We start from the raw sequence: 19001 nt of genomic DNA, 5'->3' as shown, positions 1-19001 counted from the left end.
GTCTGGTGAGTGCTCTCCCAACCTCAGTATAATCTGAAAACCTCTCCAATAACTTATACTACCTCTGCATTACTACAGCGTACCATTCACCACTGACATCTAGAGTCCAACCTAGCTACATGGCATGTGTCAGACACAACAGCAGTGCCTCCACACACTACAGCATTGATGAATACATCACCCTTTAACCAGCACTGATGGAAAATGTTTCAGCAAAACATTCTTGTCATAGACTCACCCGCCTGGAGCGCCTCCTCATGGCAAGACCCAGCACTGCAGCCCCTCCACCTCACCTTCCTCCTCCAGACTTTGGTGCTCTGTGTGGTGACTTAGTCCTCCAGCCAGGTCACACAAGAGTCCCATCCCTTCTTTGTAACAACGTCTCAACTCAAAACATACAGGAATGAAAATCCTGAGCTCAATCTTCTGCAGATTCTTCGCTCATCTCCGAGGCTCTGCAGAGTTCTTCACTCAATTACTGAGCAAGGCCTCCCAGGGCTTTCTCCCTGGAGGCCCAGCTTCTCCTGAGCGGTTAACTCTCAGCCCTGGTCTACACTAGGACTTTAGGTCAAATTTAGCAGCGTTAAATCGATTTAAACCTGCACCCGTCCACACAATGAAGCCCTTTATTTTGACTTAAAGGGCTCTTAAAATCGATTTCCTTACTCCACCTCTGACAAGTGGATTAGCGCTTAAATCGGCGTTGCCGGCTCGAATTTCGGGTACTGTGGACACAATTCGATGGTATTGGCCTCTGGGAGCTATCCCAGAGTGCTCCATTCTGACCGCTCTGGACAGCACTCTCAACTCAAATGCACTGGCCAGGTAGACAGGAAAAGAACCGAGAACTTTTGAATCTCATTTCCTGTTTGGCCAGCGTGGCAAGCTGCAGGTGACCATGCAGAGCTCATCAGCACAGGTGACCATGATGGAGTCCCAGAATCGCAAAAGAGCTCCAGCATGGACCGAACGGGAGGTATGGGATCTGATCGCTGTTTGGGGAGAGGAATCCGTGCTATCAGAACTCCGTTCCAGTTTTCGAAATGCCAAAACCTTTGTGAAAATCTCCCAGGGCATGAAGGACAGAGGCCATAACAGGGACCCGAAGCAGTGCCGCGTGAAACTGAAGGAGCTGAGGCAAGCCTACCAGAAAACCAGAGAGGCGAACAGCCGCTCTGGGTCAGAGCCCCAAACATGCCGCTTCTATGATGAGCTGCATGCCATTTTAGGGGGTTCAGCCACCACTACCCCAGCCGTGTTGTTTGACTCCTTCAATGGAGATGGAGGCAATACGGAAGTAGGTTTTGGGGACGAAGAAGATGAGGAGGAGGAGGAGGTTGTAGATAGCTCACAGCAAGCAAGCGGAGAAACCGGTTTTCCCGACAGCCAGGAACTGTTTCTCACCCTAGACCTGGAGCCAGTACCCCCCGAACCCACCCAAGGCTGCCTCCTGGACCCAGCAGGTGGAGAAGGGACCTCTGGTGAGTGTACCTTTTAAAATGCTATACATGGTTTAAAAGCAAGCATGTGAAAGGATTACTTTGCCCTGGCATTTGCGGTTCTCCTAGATGTAGTCCTAAAGCCTTTGCAAAAGGTTTCTGGGGAGGGCAGCCTTATTGCGTCCTTCATGGTAGGACACTTTACCACTCCAGGCCAGTAACACGTACTCGGGAATCACTGTAGAACAAAGCATTGCAGTGTATGTTTGCTGGCATTCAACCAAAATCCGTTCTTTATCTCTCTGTGTTATCCTCAGGAGAGTGAGATATAATTCATGGTCACCTGGTTGAAATAGAGTGCTTTTCTTCAGGGGACACTCAGAGGAGCCCATTCCTGCTGGGCTGTTTGCCTGTGGCTAAACAGAAATGTTCCCCGCTGTTAGCCACAGGGAGGGGGGAAGGTTGAGGGGGTAGTCATGCGGTGGGAGGAGGCAAAATGCGACCTTGTAACGAAAGCACATGTGCTATGTATGTAATGTTAACAGCAAGGTTTACCCTGAAAGAGTGTAGCGACTGTTTTATAAAATGTGTCTTTTTAAATACCGCTGTCCCTTTTTTTTTCTCCACCAGCTGCATGTGTTTCAATGATCACAGGATCTTCTCCTTCCCAGAGGCTAGTGAAGCTTAGAAAGAAAAAAAAACGCACTCGCGATGAAATGTTCTCCGAGCTCATGCTGTCCTCCCACACTGACAGAGCACAGACGAATGCGTGGAGGCAAATAATGTCAGAGTGCAGGAAAGCACAAAATGACCGGGAGGAGAGGTGGAGGGCTGAAGAGAGTAAGTGGCGGGCTGAAGAGAGTAAGTGGCGGGCTGAAGACAGGGCTGAAGCTCAAATGTGGTGGCAGCATGATGAGAGGAGGCAGGATTCAATGCTGAGGCTGCTGCAGGACCAAACCAGTATGCTCCAGTGTATGGTTGAGCTGCAGCAAAGGCAGCTGGAGCACAGACTGCCACTGCTGCCCCTCTGTAACCAACCGCCCTCCTCCCCAACTTCCATAGCCTCCACACCCAGACGCCCAAGAATGCGGTGGGGGGGGCCACCGGCCAACTAGCCACTCTGCCACAGAGGATTGCCCAAAAAAAAGAAGGCTGTCATTCAATAAATTTTAAAGTTGTAAACTTTTAAAGTGCTGTGCTTAAAGTGCTGTGTGGCATTTTCCTTCCCTCCTCCACCACCCCTCCTGGGATACCTTGGTAGTCATCTCCCTATTTGTGTGATGAATGAATAACGAATGCATGACTGTGAAGCAGCAATGACTTTATTGCCTCTGCAAGCAATGATTAAAGGGAGAAGGGGAGGGTGGTTAGCTTACAGGGAAGTAGAGTGAACCAAGGGGCGGGGGGTTTCATCAAGGGGGTTTCACACCGTAGCCTGGCCAGTCATGAAACTGGTTTTCAAAGCTTCTCTGATGTGTACCGCGCCCTCCTGTGCTCTTCTAACCGCCCTGGTGTCTGGCTGCGCGTAACCAGCAGCTAGACGATTTGCCTCAACCTCTCACCCCGCCATAAACGTCTCCCCCTTACTCTCACAGATATTGTGGAGCACACAGCAAGCAGTAATAACAGTGGGAATACTGGTTTAGCTGCGGTCTAAGCGAGTCAGTAAACTGCACCAGCGCGCCTTTAAACGTCCAAATGCACATTCTACCACCATTCTGCACTTGCTCAGCCTGTAGTTGAACAGCTCCTGACTACTGTCCAGGCTGCCTGTGTACGGCTTCATGAGCCATGGCATTAAGGGGTAGGCTGGGTCCCCAAGGATACATATAGGCATTTCAACATCCCCAACAGTTATTTTCTGGTCTGGGAATAAAGTCCCTTCCTGCAGCTTTTGAAACAGACCAGAGTTCCTGAAGATGCGAGCATCATGCACCTTTCCCGGCCATCCCATGTTGATGTTGGTGAAACGTCCCTTGTGATCCACCAGAGCTTGCAGCACTATCGAAAAGTACCCCTTGCGGTTTATGTACTCGCTGCCTTTGTGCTCCGGTGCCAAGATAGGGATATGGGTTCCGTCTATAGCCCCACCACAGTTAGGGAATCCCATTGCAGCAAAGCCATCCACTATGACCTGCACATTTCCCAGGGTCACTACCCTTGATATCAGCAGATCTTTGATTGCGTGGGCTACTTGCATCACAGCAGCCCCCACAGTAGATTTGCCCACTCCAAATTGATTCCCAACTGACCGGTAGCTGTCTGGCGTTGCAAGTTTCCAGATGGCTATCGCCACTCGCTTCTCAACTGTGAGGGCTGCTCTCATCTTGGTATTCATGCGCTTCAGGGCAGGGGAAAGCAAGTCACAAAGTTCCATGAAAGTGCCCCTACGCATGTGAAAGTTTCGCAGCCACTGGGAATCGTCCCAGACCTGCAACACTATGCGGTCCCACCAGTCTGTGCTTGTTTCCCAAGCCCAGAATCGGCGTTCCACAGCATGAACCTGCCCCATTAGCACCATGATGCATGCATTGGCAGGGCCCATGCTTTCAGAGAAATCTGTGTCCATGTCCTGATCACTCACGGGACCGCGCTGACGTCGCCTCCTCGCCCGGTATCGCGTTGCCATGTTCTGGTGCTGCATATACTGCTGGATAATGCATGTGGTGGTTAATGTGCTCCTAATTGCCAAAGTGAGCTGAGCGGCCTCCATGCTTGCCTTGGGATGGCGTCCGCACAGAAAAAAGGCGCGGAACGATTGTCTGCCGTTGCTCTGACGGAGGGAGGGGGCGACTGACGACACGGCTTACAGGGTTGGCTTCAGGGAGCTAAAATCAACAAAGGGGGTGTCTTTACATCAAGGAGTATTTCAGGCAGGACTTCACGGAGGGTTCCAATAAGAAATGGTGCACCTAAGTTATTGTTCTTATTGGAACAAGAAGGTTAGCCTGGCCTCTGATTGATACATGGCTAGATTTACCTCGCCGCACCTTCTCTGTGAGTGACTGCAGTGTGATCTAGACAGGGGAGGAGGCAAATGAGTACAAAACAAATCTGGTCTATTTCTTGTTCTGACCCACTCCATCTATCTTTTACATCTTTGGCTGGCAGCAGACGGTGCAGAAGGACTGCATGCCATCCACATCTCATGGCTGCTTGGCAGAAGATGGTACAATACGACTGCTAGCAGTCCGTATCGCCTGCCCGCTCACCATAAGACGGTTCAATAGGACTGACTGCAGGACTATAGAGAATGACCTGGTCAAGTCACTCCAAATTTAGTCCCTGCGCCCATGTCTGCCCAGGCGCTCCCAGCCGACGTGGCTAGGAGCACCTCGGACACGACGAGGACGACTACCAATCGTATTGCACCGTCTGCTGCCAGAAGGCAATGGGTTGCTGCTACTGTGCAGCAAAACCGTACCACGTCTGCCAGCACCCAGGAGACATAGGGTGACGGTTACCTGAGCTGGTTCCATGCTTGCCGTGGTATGGCGTCTGCACAGGTAACTCAGGAAAAAAGGTGCGAAATGATTGTCTGCCCTTGCTTTCATGGAGGGAGGGAGGGAACAGGGGCCTGACGACACGTACCCAGAACCACCCTCGACAATGTTTTAGCCCCATCAGAGTGCTCCATTGTGACTGCTCTGGACAGCACTCTCAGATGCCCGATTGTTTGCCATTGCTCTGACGCTGGGAGGGGTGCTTACAGGGTTGGCTTCAGGGAGCTAAAATCAAGAAAGGGGGTGGCTTTACATCAAGGAGTATTTCAGGCAGGACTTCACAGAGGGTTCCAATAAGAAATGGTGCACCTAAGTTATTGTCCTTAATGGAACAAGAAGGTTAGCCTGGCCTCTGATTGATACATGGCTAGATTTACCTCGCTGCACCTTCTCTGTAAGTGACTGCAGTGTGATCTAGAAGAATGAGTCCCCTAGACAGGGGAGGGGGGGGAAGCAAATGAATACAAAACAAATCTGGTCTATTGCTTGTTTTGATCCACTCCATCTATCTTTTACATCTTTGGCTGGCAGCAGACGGTGCAGAAGGACTGCATGCCATCCACATCTCATGGCTGCTCGGCAGAAGATGGTACAGTACGACTGCTAGCAGTCCGTATCGCCTGCCCGCTCACCATAAGACGGTTCAATAGGACTGACTGCAGGACTAAAGAGAATGACCTCTCAAGTCACTCCAAATTTAGTCCCTGCGCCCATGTCTGCCCAGGCGCTCCTGATCGACCTCACAGAGGTGACCAGGAGCACCTCAGACATGACGATGACGGCTACCAGTTGTACCCGTCTGCTGCCACAAGGCAAGGGGTTGCTGCTACTGTGTAGCAATGCCGTACCGCGTCTGCCAGCACCCAGGAGACATAGGGTGACGGTTACCTGAGCGGGCTCCATGCTTGCCGTGGTATGGCGTCTGCACAGGTAACTCAGGAAAAAAGGCGCGAAATGATTGTCTGCCCTTGCTTTCACGGGGGGAGGGAGGGAACGGGGGCCTGACGATATGTACCCAGAACCACCCACGACAATGTTTTAGCCCCATCAGGCATTGGGATCTCAACCCAGAATTCCAATGGGCAGCGGAGACTGCGGGAACTGTGGGATAGCTACCCACAGTGCAACGCTCCAGAAGTCGACGCTTGCCTCGGTACTGTGGAAGCGCTCCACCGAGTTAATGCACTTAATACACTTAGAGCATTTTCTGTGGGGACACACACACTCGAATATATAAAACCGATTTCTAAAAAACCGACTTCTATAAATTCGACCTAATTTCGTAGTGTAGACATACCCTCAGGGCTTTTTCCCTGGAGTCTCTCTCTGCTCCCAGACCTGCTGTAGGAGTCTTCTTCTCTCCAACTGCCCTCTCCCTTCAGGGTCAATCCCAGGCTAGATACCTCCTGGAGGTCCCTCTGTAGTTCCTTTCCCAGAGAGGAAGTTCCAAACTCCTCCCTTCTGGATCTCCTCCCCCTATTGCTCTGCACTCCGTTCTTTATAGGAACCACCCAGCCTGGTTCTCCCCCGCCTGGTCTAATCCTTAATTACCTGTCTCCCCTTCAGGTGCCACAGAACAGGCTAACTGTCCTTGCCAAAGTGGGGTTTATAATATCATCACAATTCTGAAATAGGAATGTGTCCGATCCTTGGAGTTATTGAGTGATTCACCCTGGGTCACATCAGAGGTGTAGATCCAAAGGACTCAGGTTTTACTGTACAGTACGCATATACAACAGTTTTTATATTTTAATCTTTAGTGTGACGATTTAAAATGTATTGCAGTTAACTTTATTACAAGAACATACATAACAGGTGCAGATTATAATATTTTAGTCCAGCAGTCACAGATTTTGGTTAGATATCACAAAGTCAGAAGTACAAAAGTACAAAACAAGAAATCCGCAGTCTGCAGAATACATGCCATGTAATAGGGAGTGGGCTTGTCCCTTTAGTATTAATACATTTCTTCATTCATTCTATAGAATCCTTAGCACTAAGAGTGCTTTACAAACTAAGAACTGAACACCTCTTAGAACAACTGCTTTAGTCACAGATTTATCTGCGAACCAATGCCTCCTCTGATATACGTTTCAAATGGACACTTAACCTCTTCAGTCCCAGCAGTCCGCATCATCCAATACAAAACATTTGGCATTGGAAACTCCGAGCATGGAAGGTTAAACAATTTTTGCTAATGCTGTGTGGATCACTGTGAGGGTAAGCACCAGGACCCAAATCCTAGAGAAAATATATAGCAGTTTGTTTTGTAATAAGGAAAGATATTAGGGAAGTGATTAATATTCCCCTTGAATAGGAGTAAGCTGCACATATCGCAGTTTCTAAAAGCATTTCCGTCTTCAAGTGTAGTCAGTGAGCATTAGTGATTTATTTTAAATATGTATATAAATATAGGTTTAAAACTGTGAAAGTATACAATGGACAGCAGCTTTCGGTAAGTAATACAAGGTTAGTCTTTTGAACCAAATTCATCATTGATATAACTGATATGCATTGAGGATAATGGAGTGACAGCAAGAATGAATTTGACTTTCTGAATTTAGAGCAAAGGAAAACGCACATATCTTAGTCTTAACATAGCTTTCTATGAAGGAGAGTCTCTCCTGACTCCAGCATTATGAAGAACACACAGGTATTAGCAAATCCATCATACCAAAAGACTCTACCCTAAAGAAGTCCACAGATCCTATCACATCTACTTTACATCCTATGCCATTTACTTTTTCAAAGGTGGAATCTGGGGGAAGATGAATGTTTCCAAGCTGTTGTGTAGTTATTTCCCAGAACTCTCTTGATTGCTCAGTCTCTCAAATCTGATATCGTAACTCTGTAGACAACCATGTGCTCTACAAAGCAGAACTCTAGTGAAAGATCTGTCAGATTAACAGTTTGAAAGAGACACTTTAAGACATTTGATTATCCATATATTATAAAGCTCAGGGTCAATGGGTGTCTTTTCCTTTAAGTAAAAGTACGAGCAAGCCCTGGCCTAATCTACTGAATTTCAAATATTAGGAAATAAGAGTCCTCACTGTATCTCTTCTCATAGTACAAAGATATTCACATTCGTCTTTACATGCACATGTTTAACCATGTATTTGCATTTTCCATTGCTAAACTCAAGAGTGGCCTCTGCAGGAAACACAGCTGACAAGATTTGAGCTGGTCTGGAAGACAACTACTGTCCATGGAGGACTCAATTTTTGCATATTAACAAGAACATATAATGCCATCTTCCCCGGAAATTCTTTTGAACTAGGACTGGTGAATCAGCTGAAAATACCCAGCTGCCCAGATTCAGCACTGGGCTCCTTCCTGTGACCAAGGGCATGGTGAAAGGAGCTGCATGCTCCAGGCTAGGAAGAATCAGCATAATGAATTGTGACTGCTCATGGGCCTGAGGTGCCTGTGCTTTAGTTCTTCAACCAAACTCTAGAGAGACTAAGCGACATAGTGGACTGGTCCCAGCAGTGGCCACTTAAGATTGCCTTCAGTTGAGCAGTTCCTTGTGCCCCTCCCTGAAGGATAGGCCAAGGGCTACAGAAGAACAAGAGCTGTCCTCAAGTGCTATTAAACTGTGACAAAAATAATACTGTCTAGGTTATTGTGCAGATTGATAGTCACGGTGGAAGACAGACAAGCTCTCTCATTAGATCAGAGAGTCCATCCCTTCGTAAGTGCTATAGCGGAAGCGGTGCACAGAAGGTGTTAAAATAGTTATGATAGCTTACTACAGCAGAAAGTAAAGCAGCCAAAGGCAGTTGGTATTAGGAAAGCAGCTAACTAACCAGGAGTCTTGCACTAGCCTTTCTGCACTAGCCTTTTCCCCTAACATTTCTCACCATTGCTATCTCTGGTACAGCTTCACTCGTGGCAGCAACAGCAAGTGCTCTAGTGTAGAGCAGCCACCAGTATTTTAGCCACTAGGTTGTGTGAGTTTGCTCTAAGCAGCATTAGACAACAGGGGATCTGTGTGGTGTTGCTTTACACCCGGGCTCATTGGCCCAGCTGTGGGTATAGCCTAAAGCTTATTGAGCTGGTAACCTATCCACTCTGCAGCAAGGGGACAGGCTAAATCACTCAAGTGTTCACAGTCCTCCAATGCTTTCCCACAATTCCTCTCCTGCACCCAGGACAGACAAGTTCTCCCATTATACACTGGGAAAGAATCAGAGAGTGGTTCAGCTTACTGCAGTGCTAGGAACCATGGGGTATCATGTGCCTCCGGAAATCCTAACATCTCAGACAGATGACTGCAGCACCACTGAGTTAATAGTAACTTGGGTAGGGCTCTGCAGCGTGGCCTCTTACACGTGAGCTAGGCTAAGCTGGGCATCAATCACCCAAGTTAATGCTGCAGTGAAGACATGCCCAAGGAGGTTAAAACACCAGAAGCTGTTTAGTGCCCTGTCTACATAACAGCACCCACTGGTGCTACCACCAAAGAAGTTGCATCAGTAATAGCAAAGGTGCAAAATGGTACCGTGGACACAGCTAGCGTCTTACTACAGAATTCCCAGATGTGAGTCTGAAGGCTCCTTTGGTTCACTCGAACGGTCCTAGAGCCCAGGCTCCAGCCGAACCCCAGAAGTCTACACTGTAATTAAACAGCCCCAAAGCCCAGGCCCCATTAACCCAAGTCAGCTGGTACAGGCCAGCCATGGGTTTCTAATTGCAGAGTAGACATACACTGAGAGTCACGGAAACTGAGCTGAGAAGGTAGTCTTTCCATTCAAACAAAGGGAAAAGGCTTGGCTCAGACTGAAGTTTTTAACAGTTACCAGATCTGCCAACTGGGTTTTGTTATGCCAAACAGTAACCACACCTCCAGTCATATTGCAGGTACTGTAGAGGGTAATGGCAGGTGTGTCAGTGGGTAGGGTATAATGTCACACTGGGCAATTTCAAGCCCTGGGAATCAGTGATCTAATGGAGAACTGGCAAGTAAACATTGAATATTAGTTCCTGGCATCCCCTGCCTTCACCCTCACATTACATATCCCCCTTCAATTGTAAGGGAATTGAATACTTTTGAGAAGTATCAAACTGACAGCCTCAGAGAGTGAAACTTCTGTGCACTGCCCAGACACTATACTCCCACTCTGGCATAGAGTGAGGTGAGTAGGTAGCATAGATTCTGTGCCCATTCACTCCTTCCCTTGCCTAGAGAAAATGGCAACAAGGGTGTCAAGAAGGGCGATTGCTGCGGCAGTTTTGTGATGTGGATATTTGTTCACCGGGAATCTAGACACAGACCAGCTCATTTTGGACATACCAAACACTTATCAGATGGTGATAGTTTTGGGCCACATTCAGAACAATGTCCTATAGGTGAAAAGCTCTGTGTACAAGGCATTTAAGGAATCCTTGATACTTATAACTGGTGTTGAACAATCTGCACGTTTCACCATCTGATATTTAAACTACTGTTCTTTCCAAATTCCTCAGGCTACAGAAGAGAGAACTTCAGCTCCACGTAGAAACGATGAAGGACAGAAAAACAATGGTGTACATCTGATCAATGGCAGAATAATGCCAGTTAACTACCATACCCATTGCTCTGCCCCACCCCCTCAGCAGAGGCCAAACTCCCCATGCAGTCAATGTTAATTTGCAACTGCCTGAGTAAAGCGACATTCAGGGTGAAAGCTGCAGTGACAAAAGCTGGAGGAGGTACTATTTGTCTGTGGTTTGTTTCAGACATTCTTAACAGCTCCCTTTGTGATTAGTAGCTGCTGCAAGTTGCAGTCTGTGAGGATAAGAGTGCAGTCAGCAGAAATGACAGACCCGTTTAAGCAGAGTTTAAATCCACAGCTTTGGGATGCGATTTCTTGGAGGCCAGCTCAGACAGCTTTTTCAGACGTTTCTTCAGCTCCAGAGGGAATTTCTCATAGCATTTCTTGCACACAGGCTTCATGTCAAACTCCACAAACTTGTTCCTTTCAAAGAAACACTGAGCTATTAAAAACAACACTTGCAAAACTACATTCATGGCTTAATGTTCAGTAATCGAGAGAGAGAGAGAGAGAGAGAGAGAGTGTGTGTGTGTGTGTGTGTGGTGTGTGTGTGTGCGCGCGCTTGCTTTCTACTGAACGTATAAAACCCCTCATTTCAACACACAGGTGCCAATCTTGCCAGTATGTTCACATATCAGAATTTAATGCACACATGTGGCAGTGTTCATACCAAGTTAGGTGCCCAGCTGTGTGAACACAGATACATATGGACTGATGACTGGAGATCAGGTCCACATGTTTACCAATAATGAAATGTCCATGGAACACATTGTGATTGGTTCTTAGCAACACTTCTGCGTGGCTGCTTTCCAAAACTTGGGGGCAGCAGCTTTGCATTGGCAACAGGAAAACATTTTGATTCTTCACACTCCTCCCCTCTGTGCTGCCAAGTGCACCTCAGCCTGCTATGAATGCCCCTTACTAGCTAGTACCAGGGTGGAAGCACAATCCACAGTGCTTTTCTTCTGTTGCAGCTCAATGGCTTTCCTATGCTTGCTACTTCATAGAAATCATAGAATCGTAGAACTAGAAGGGATCTCGAGAGGTCATATAGTCCAGTCCCCTGCACTCAAGGCAGGACTAAGTATTATCTAGACCATCCCTGACAGATATTTGTCCAACCTGCTCTTAAAAATCCCCAATGATGGAGATTCCACAACCTCCCTAGGCAATTTATTCCAGTGCTTAACCACTCTGACAGTTAGGAATTTTTTCCTAATGTCCAACCTAAACCGCCCTTGCTGCAATTTAAGCCCATTGCTTCTTATCCTATCCTCAGAAGTTAAGAACCATTTTTCTCCCTCCTCCTTGTAACAACCTTTTATGTACTTGAAAACTGTCATCATGTTCCCCCTCAGTCTTCTCTTCTTCAGACTAAACAAACCCAATTTTTTCAATCTTCCCTCATAGGTCATGTTTTCTGGACCTTTAATCATTTTTGTTGCTCTTCTCTGGACTTTCTCCAATTTGCCCACATCTTTCCTGAAATGTGGCACCCAGAACTGGGCACAATACTCCAGTTGAGGCCTAATCAGCGCGGAGTAGAGCGGAAGAATTACTTCTTGTGTCTTGCTTCCAATACTCCTGCTAATACATCCCAGAAGGATGTTCGCTTTTTTTTGCAACAGTGTTATAATGTTGACTCATATTTAACTTGTGATCCGCTATGACCCCCAGATCCCTTTCCGCAGTACTCCTTCCTAGGCAGTCATTTCCCATTTTGTATGTGTGCAAGTGATTGTCCCTTCCTAAGTGGAGTAGTTTGCATTTGTCCTTATTGAATTTCATCCTATTTACTTCAGACCATTTCTCCAGTTTGTCCAGATCATTTTGAATTTTAATCCTATCCTCCAAAGCACTTGCAACCCCTCCCAGCTTGGTATCGTCCGCAAACTTTATGAGTGTACTCTCTATGCCATTATCTAAATCATTGATGAAGATATTGAACAGAACTGGACCCTGAACCAATCACTGTGGGACCCCACTCATTATGCCCTTCCAGCATGACTGTGAACCACTGATAACCACTCTCTGGGAACGATTTTCCAACCAGTTATGCACCCACCTTATAGTAGCTCCATCTAGGTTGTATTTCCCTAGTTTGTTCATGAGAAGGTCATGAGAGACAGTATCAAAAGCCTTACTAAAGTCAAGATATACCACATCTACTGCTTCCCCCCTATTCATAAGGCTTGTTACACTGTCAAAGAAAGCTATCAGGTTTATTCTTGACAAATCCATGCTGACTGTTATTTATCACCTTATTATCTTTCAAATTCTCAACCAGTTCTTCCCTATTTGTCAAAATCAAATCTAGAACAGCCTCCCCCCAGTAGCTTTCTCTTTCTCCAAAACATTCCAAGAACTTGTTGGATAATCTGTGCCCTGCTGTGTTATTTGGCTCCTTTACTACCCCACTCAGTTGCACAAGTGTCTCTCACAAGGCAGATAAGGACTCAAGCAGCCATGAACTTCAGTGGGTCACAATCAGACAGCGATCTAGCTATCACAAATGGTGACTGCAGCAGAATCAGGCAACTGCATTCATTTGGTTGGCAAAAATCAAGAAGTGCAATTTCACTAGCAGAGTCAGTGTCCCAGACACTCGAGTCACAATTAGTCTAGAACCAACTCAGTCTGAGACTTGCCATTCCTTATCCCCCAATAGCCTCATATTCCCAGACTTCCTGCCATTCAGCTTCCACCAAGTTTACTGTGGTTAATGTTGCTCCTTTAAGCAGCAGCAAGGGGAGTTCACTGCAAGGTGGCCCACTCCCAGGAATGTGCCCACCCTCCATTAATCCAGGGAAGGGAAAAGAAGGGAAGGCTGTCTCTGAGATAAGCACAGACAAACTAATTTTCTAGATGCTTGAACTAACTTTGCCACTGTGTTTCCTAAGTCCCAGTTCTTACAAGTGACCTATAATATTATCTTAAAGCATGCCCTATATGTAGTATGCTTTTAATGCCTCGAACATTAAACACTATGCTGAGTGGGTACCTCTGGAATCACGCTGGCTGGTGTGACAGCCCTGGGATGTCCAATGCTGCATGTCAGTTACCAAACAGCCCAGTTGGAGCATGGAACTGGGGGCTCAGAGCAGTGTCATTTTATTATGGAGTGAGACTTTGCTAAGCGTTTTTAATCAGTATAAAAGAATAAAGAATTTAAAAACACTTTCCAAAACCCACATTCTATAATGAAAACACCATTTCCTTGAGCCCTAAGGGTCAGTTCCTTGATAACTGAGGCATGTTGGGCCATCAAAGCAGAGCTGGGGTGATATCAGAGGCCCTGAAACTAGGAAAGGGGCATTTAAAGTTAGTTTGTATTCATTGTCCCTGTGCCACTTACTATTTGGGGCATTTAGCACACAACTCTTTGAAAATGGGCTCAGTTACCTTTCAACAGGCTACCTTTCTAGGGGAAAGCTGTACGTACTGCAGGAGAGGATGCTACTCTACAGCTGCAGGGTGCCAGCACCATTCCCCCAGGCTGATGAAAGAGTTATCCTAGGTCTGCAAGTGTCTACTTACTTCAGTGTGAGCTTGATGTTGCAGGTGGAGCAGGAGAAGCAGTTCACACACCAAGCCTTGTTGAGAGCTGATACCACTGCGCAAAATAAGAGAAAACAACCAGATTATCTAGTCTCAGAGTCCTATCCCAATTCAGTGAGCCAAGATGTAAAAAGAAACATTGGAACCTTGCAACTGCAGGACTGCAGCAGCTGCACTGAGAAACAGAATGGGAGAGTGACCCAAAATAAGGAGAGAACAAATCTTACCGTCCCCCTCGATCACGTGGCTGCAGTTGTAGCAGACATCTCCGAAGAGCTGCATGCAGAAGGAATAAAATGGGAACTTATTTTACTGACTATGAAGGAGTCTGCCCATGCTCCCCAAATTAGACAGCTGGTGCAAACATCAAACTCCTGATGGATGCAGCAGCACCCTAAAATTCATTTACATCTCCTGAATAGCTTCTCATACACTTGCCCATTGGTCTATGGTCATTCAGAACTTGTATCCTCAAATCTTAGAAGTTTTTTTGTTGATGCCTCATACTCTTGGTACCATTATAACATGATCTCTGAGCCTGTATGCCTGGGAATTTGGGAGACAATGTCAATAGATCACAACACTGATCAAAGATAAATATCTCCTGATCATAGGCCATAAACATCGAGCAAAGAGTGCTATTTTAAAAGCAATTGATATTTAGCCTTTAACAACTCTACAAGGGAAATGCAGTATTTTGTCTGATGGAAATTGGTGTAGAGTCATGGCTGCTCATTGTATCTTTATGATAATGTTACCTTTGTGTCAGCTTACAGGACAGATCTTTTCTGTGCTTTAGCCAACCAGATGCCATGGCATTTATTTTAAACAATTACAAATAGGCTGGCTTCACATGGGTTATAGAATGTTTTCGATTCTTAACAAAAGGTTAGCCAAGCAGCCATCTGACTGGTTAACACTAATTTTATTTGGTATAATTACAGAAATTTTAATTTGTTTGCTGTGTTGTTATAGCTGTGTTGCTCCCAGGATACAAGACACAAGGTTTGTGAGGTAATACCTTGTATTGGACCAGCTGCTGTCGATGAAAGCTCTGTAGCGCTCGAAAGCTTGTCTCACCAACAGAAGTTGGTCCAATAGAAGATATCACCTCATGCACCTTGTGTCTCAGAAGTTTTAAGGGCAATCCAGGGACAGCAATTTTTTCTTTCAACAGGGAAGATCCCTGTCCCCATTACATTTTCATTCTCTAATCACTGCCACTTTCCTAGAATTATATGTCAACACATCTTCCACAGAAAACATTTTTCCTTTTTCAATTAGATTCCCCACCACCAGAGGTTATTGATATTTCTTAACAACTCACTCCAGATAACAATGCATTTCTGGTTATATGGTGCATGGGGAAAATGCTGTGCTTATTTCCCAAATTTCTCTAGGGGACATTCTTTCTCCTCAGCCCCTCAGCCGAGAGAGGTGCCTGCTGAACGGGTGTAGGACAGCAGTGCTTACCTGGTTGTAGTGAGTCTCGCAGTAAGCCAGTCCTTTTTTCTCATAGTGGCGATGCCCCAGAAATGGCTTCTCACATTTGGCACAAACAAAATGCTGCAAAAGTAAAAAGGCATTCAGTGTCGGTGGAAGGGCCTCCACAGCTAGAAGACATGCCTGGACGCGGCCCCGGAAATAAGCCAGTGGTTTGCACAAGAGTTTCAGATCTTTATACAAACACAGACAAGAAAACCCTGAAAGAACCTTGTGGGATGGTGATAGTGGGATGCTATGACAATGTAAATGACAGTCGAAGGAACAACGACACATCAGGGTTAGAAGACACACCTGCATTCTGGCTACACAACAGATTCTACCACTATCATCATCTGTTGAGCTGCACTGTACAAAAAAAATTGCTTGCAAGATTTGGAAGGTGAGATGTGTGACTCAAGAACCTCTTAATGCCAACTGGCAAAGGGATGCAGAGGAGTTACAGGAATCTCCTGATTTTGGTATGTACATTCTGGTTCAAAGAATGTCTCGTGAGGTCTCAAATGATAGCTGGTGCCCCACTGGTTATCAATATTGTTGTGAAATGTATGTACAGATACTATGTAAGGAGTTAAACACACACACACACAAAATATGTTCTTAAAGTCTCTGTGGGAGAGCTGGACACCATCAAAGGTGAAAAACAAGTTTTCTGTCAGATAAAAGATGTTTATTCATCTCTTTGTTTACATCTAAATTGAATATTGTCTCATTCACTACTGGTCACTTATCGCCAGTCAAAACTAAATGCAATGAAGGATTGTGCAGAATTTGGAGAAAGTCTAACAGGAAGAGAAAAGTAGTGGTGCTTAGGGGAGATGGGGGGAAGGAACCCTATCTAGAGATATACATCAAAGGTTTGCTCTACTATATTTGGGAGGCAAAGACGACATCCTGGCACCCTTCACTAAGGAGTAAAAGGACAGTGCTTCTGCTTCATAAAGAAGAGTTTTGGTTGAATATGCTGAAGAGAATTTTGGGTGAGAGAAGCTTCTTTAGACAAGACAGTAACTTGTTAATTAAGGTTAGTCTCTAGAAAGCAGGTTATGATTTTGTTTTACACATAACCATTTGTTTCCAATATTCTCTATTTCTTTGATAATATATTTATAGTGAAAACAAGAATATGTTTTCTAAGTGCTGTGGTATTAAGCAAAGTGCTGGCTCGGAGTTGAATCTTACATGCTGGTGTGTATTGTTCCTTTGGGAAAAGCAGATCTGCTAATTCTGTGAGTGTCCCATGGATAAGGGACTGGATACTACAGGGACTCAGGAATCGGTGTGTGCCTATGGCTACCTGTACAGTGAGAAGGAGGACTGGAAGGTAGTGCTTGTGCTACCAGAGGCTGGTGGTTTCAGGGAGCTGATCCACCACAGGCAGACTCAAGCATGCTTCATGCTAAGGGCAGGTGGTGGTGAGGTACCTCACAACCTGGGTACCCCGGGAAGTGTCACAGCGATGTTACAGTTTGTTACTTGGAGCTGAAGGTAAGGACATAGAGAGGATGTACAGAACTTCAGTGGTAAATGCTATTTTGCAGACCCCAGAATCTTTGCAATGTAATGCAGAAATTTTAAAATAATTTTCCTGAGAGTAAATTAAACAATGGTATTGTTACTGTGCAAAAGATGAAGTGCAGCATTCACAACTCTAGTGCATGTGACTTAGCCAGATAAAGCTCACCTCAGGTGAATACAGTCTGAATTTGGCCTAAACAGGAATTGTGGGAATTTCTAATGTTCACCATAACAGCCTCCAACTTGCATTAGGCCTCTGGCAGTATGCATTCCACAGGCAGTTTCACACTGATCTCACCTCAACATGCCATTGCTTCCCCAGAGCATTGACCACTCGTCCTTCGATAGGCCTGCGACAGGCTCCACAGATTGGGATACCCATCTTGTCATGGCAGGGCAGGCAATAGAGTTCCCCTTTCAGCTCCCTGGCCTCAGCAGTCAGCTCCTTCCTGAAAACAACACAAACAAGTGTTCTTGAAGCAACACCACTGACCCAAGCCCCAGCCAACAGCTGTTTCACGATTAAACCTGACACTTACATGACCTTCCCTCCAGACGTGAATATCTAAGATGAAGCTGTGGAAGAATGAACTTCAAAGCCAGCTTCCATGCTTTGGCCCCCAGCTACGCTATAAACACAGGCATCCTGAATTATGCTTGTGAAACATGGCTGTGGTCAAACCCTGGTGGTTATCTAATAGGTCTTTCTGTCCACAAATGCAAGGCTAAATCACGTTTGGCCACAATGTTTAAACAAGGTTATTTTTGTAATGTAAACAGGACCTTTGAGAGTGGCTCATTTCCAGGAACTGTTCTCAAGCCCAGTAGACAATGGTGCCCAGTAAGCAATGCATGAAGGAAGGAGAACCCTATATAGCTGAACAGAAGAACTACAATTCTATCATTTTGATTCCAACTCTTTTGATCTTTCACATACAGAACTTCTTGTCTGCCAGATAACTTAAACGCTGCAAAGTGTAGCTGATGATTACAGAGTCCAGAAAGAGACTGCACTGTTGTCCATATAGTACATTCCCTGGTTTGTTGATGGAAGCTGGGAGAGGAGAACATACCCACAGTGGGTGCAGTTGAAGTGATCTGGATGGTAGGAGTCATTCCTGAACATCAGAGGCTGCTCATCGATTATCAGGTGGCACTTCTGACAGATATACTTGCCTAGCCCCTTGGCTTTCTCCCGGTTATGGCAAGGCCTGCACAGGTGCCTGGGTGAGAATTGGAAAGAAAGGGCAGCATCAGTAGAGTCTTTCTCCCAAAGACAGCAGCCACTGTTCTAGAGGATGGGAGTTAAACATCATCTAATGGTGCTAGTGCTAACCAAACCCTGAGGTAGCCTTTCAGAGTAGCAGCCGTGTTAGTCTGTATTTGCAAAAAGAAAAGGAGTACTTGTGGCACCTTAGAGACTAACCAGGTAGCCTTGTAACTCCAACTGCCCCACTCGGATACAGTTAGGTATTTCCTAAGCCTCCTTATGTGGCATTTCTTCTCTTCACTACAGGCGTCAACTGCAGTAAAAACAGTAGACAGTTTAGCTGTCTGTAATTGCAACTCAGCTTACAAACATAATGGGAGACGGCATGTGGGCCCAAATCACTATGCATGAAGCGTCTGCTTTTGTATGTAGCAATAAGACACTCATAGGTGTGCATATCAGAGTAGTTAATAAGTGTCTTATCAGCACAGCAGAGAGCTTGTGTGCACATATGTACGTAAGTATGTCCCTACAAATCTATAAATGTGTTTGTGTTTACATAAATCTATGCACACAATCCTCTGACTGCTCTGTCGAAGGGAGTTCACTCTCAGTGCTCCTCTTGAAGGCATATTGCTAAATTACCTCCACCATGGCTGGATCCATTAGTCCTCACTAACCAGACAAACCAGAAAGCCTTTGAATCGTAGCCCTTCTACCCAAAAGCTCCCTA

General features: G+C 45.9%; 2 protein-coding genes across 8 annotated transcripts in view; one reads left to right on the top strand and one right to left on the bottom strand.

The window, feature by feature from the left end:
* Nucleotides 1–77: 77 nt before the first annotated feature.
* Nucleotides 78–2632, top strand: LOC140917402 (uncharacterized). The gene is made up of 2 exons (XM_073360179.1): nucleotides 78–1481; nucleotides 2070–2632. Exons 1-2 carry the CDS (start codon nucleotides 899–901, stop codon nucleotides 2552–2554), a joined length of 1068 nt encoding a protein of 355 aa, XP_073216280.1. The 5' UTR covers nucleotides 78–898; the 3' UTR covers nucleotides 2555–2632.
* A 3663-nt stretch (nucleotides 2633–6295) lies between these two features.
* LIMS2 (LIM zinc finger domain containing 2) overlaps nucleotides 6296–19001 on the bottom strand; it is a 56396-nt gene continuing 43690 nt past the window's right edge. For 6 of the 7 annotated variants that reach the window (XM_073360160.1, XM_073360162.1, XM_073360161.1 and 3 more), the window contains 6 exons: nucleotides 18132–18281; nucleotides 17357–17507; nucleotides 15511–15603; nucleotides 14265–14313; nucleotides 14017–14092; nucleotides 6296–10902 (listed from right to left, as the gene is read on the bottom strand). In XM_073360160.1, the coding sequence (XP_073216261.1) occupies nucleotides 10755–10902; nucleotides 14017–14092; nucleotides 14265–14313; nucleotides 15511–15603; nucleotides 17357–17507; nucleotides 18132–18281 (667 nt within the window). In that variant the 3' untranslated portion in view covers nucleotides 6296–10754. Of the gene's footprint in view, nucleotides 10903–14016; nucleotides 14093–14264; nucleotides 14314–14342; nucleotides 14584–15510; nucleotides 15604–17356; nucleotides 17508–18131; nucleotides 18282–19001 lie in introns of those variants that run through there. The other variant, XM_073360163.1, reaches the window with a different exon arrangement.

Source organism: Lepidochelys kempii, chromosome 9 (genome assembly GCF_965140265.1).
Source record: "Lepidochelys kempii isolate rLepKem1 chromosome 9, rLepKem1.hap2, whole genome shotgun sequence".
NCBI classification, from domain to species: Eukaryota; Metazoa; Chordata; order Testudines; family Cheloniidae; genus Lepidochelys; species Lepidochelys kempii.
The sequence above is the reverse complement of the archived record's forward strand: the minus strand, read 5'-3'. Positions and strand labels throughout refer to the sequence as shown.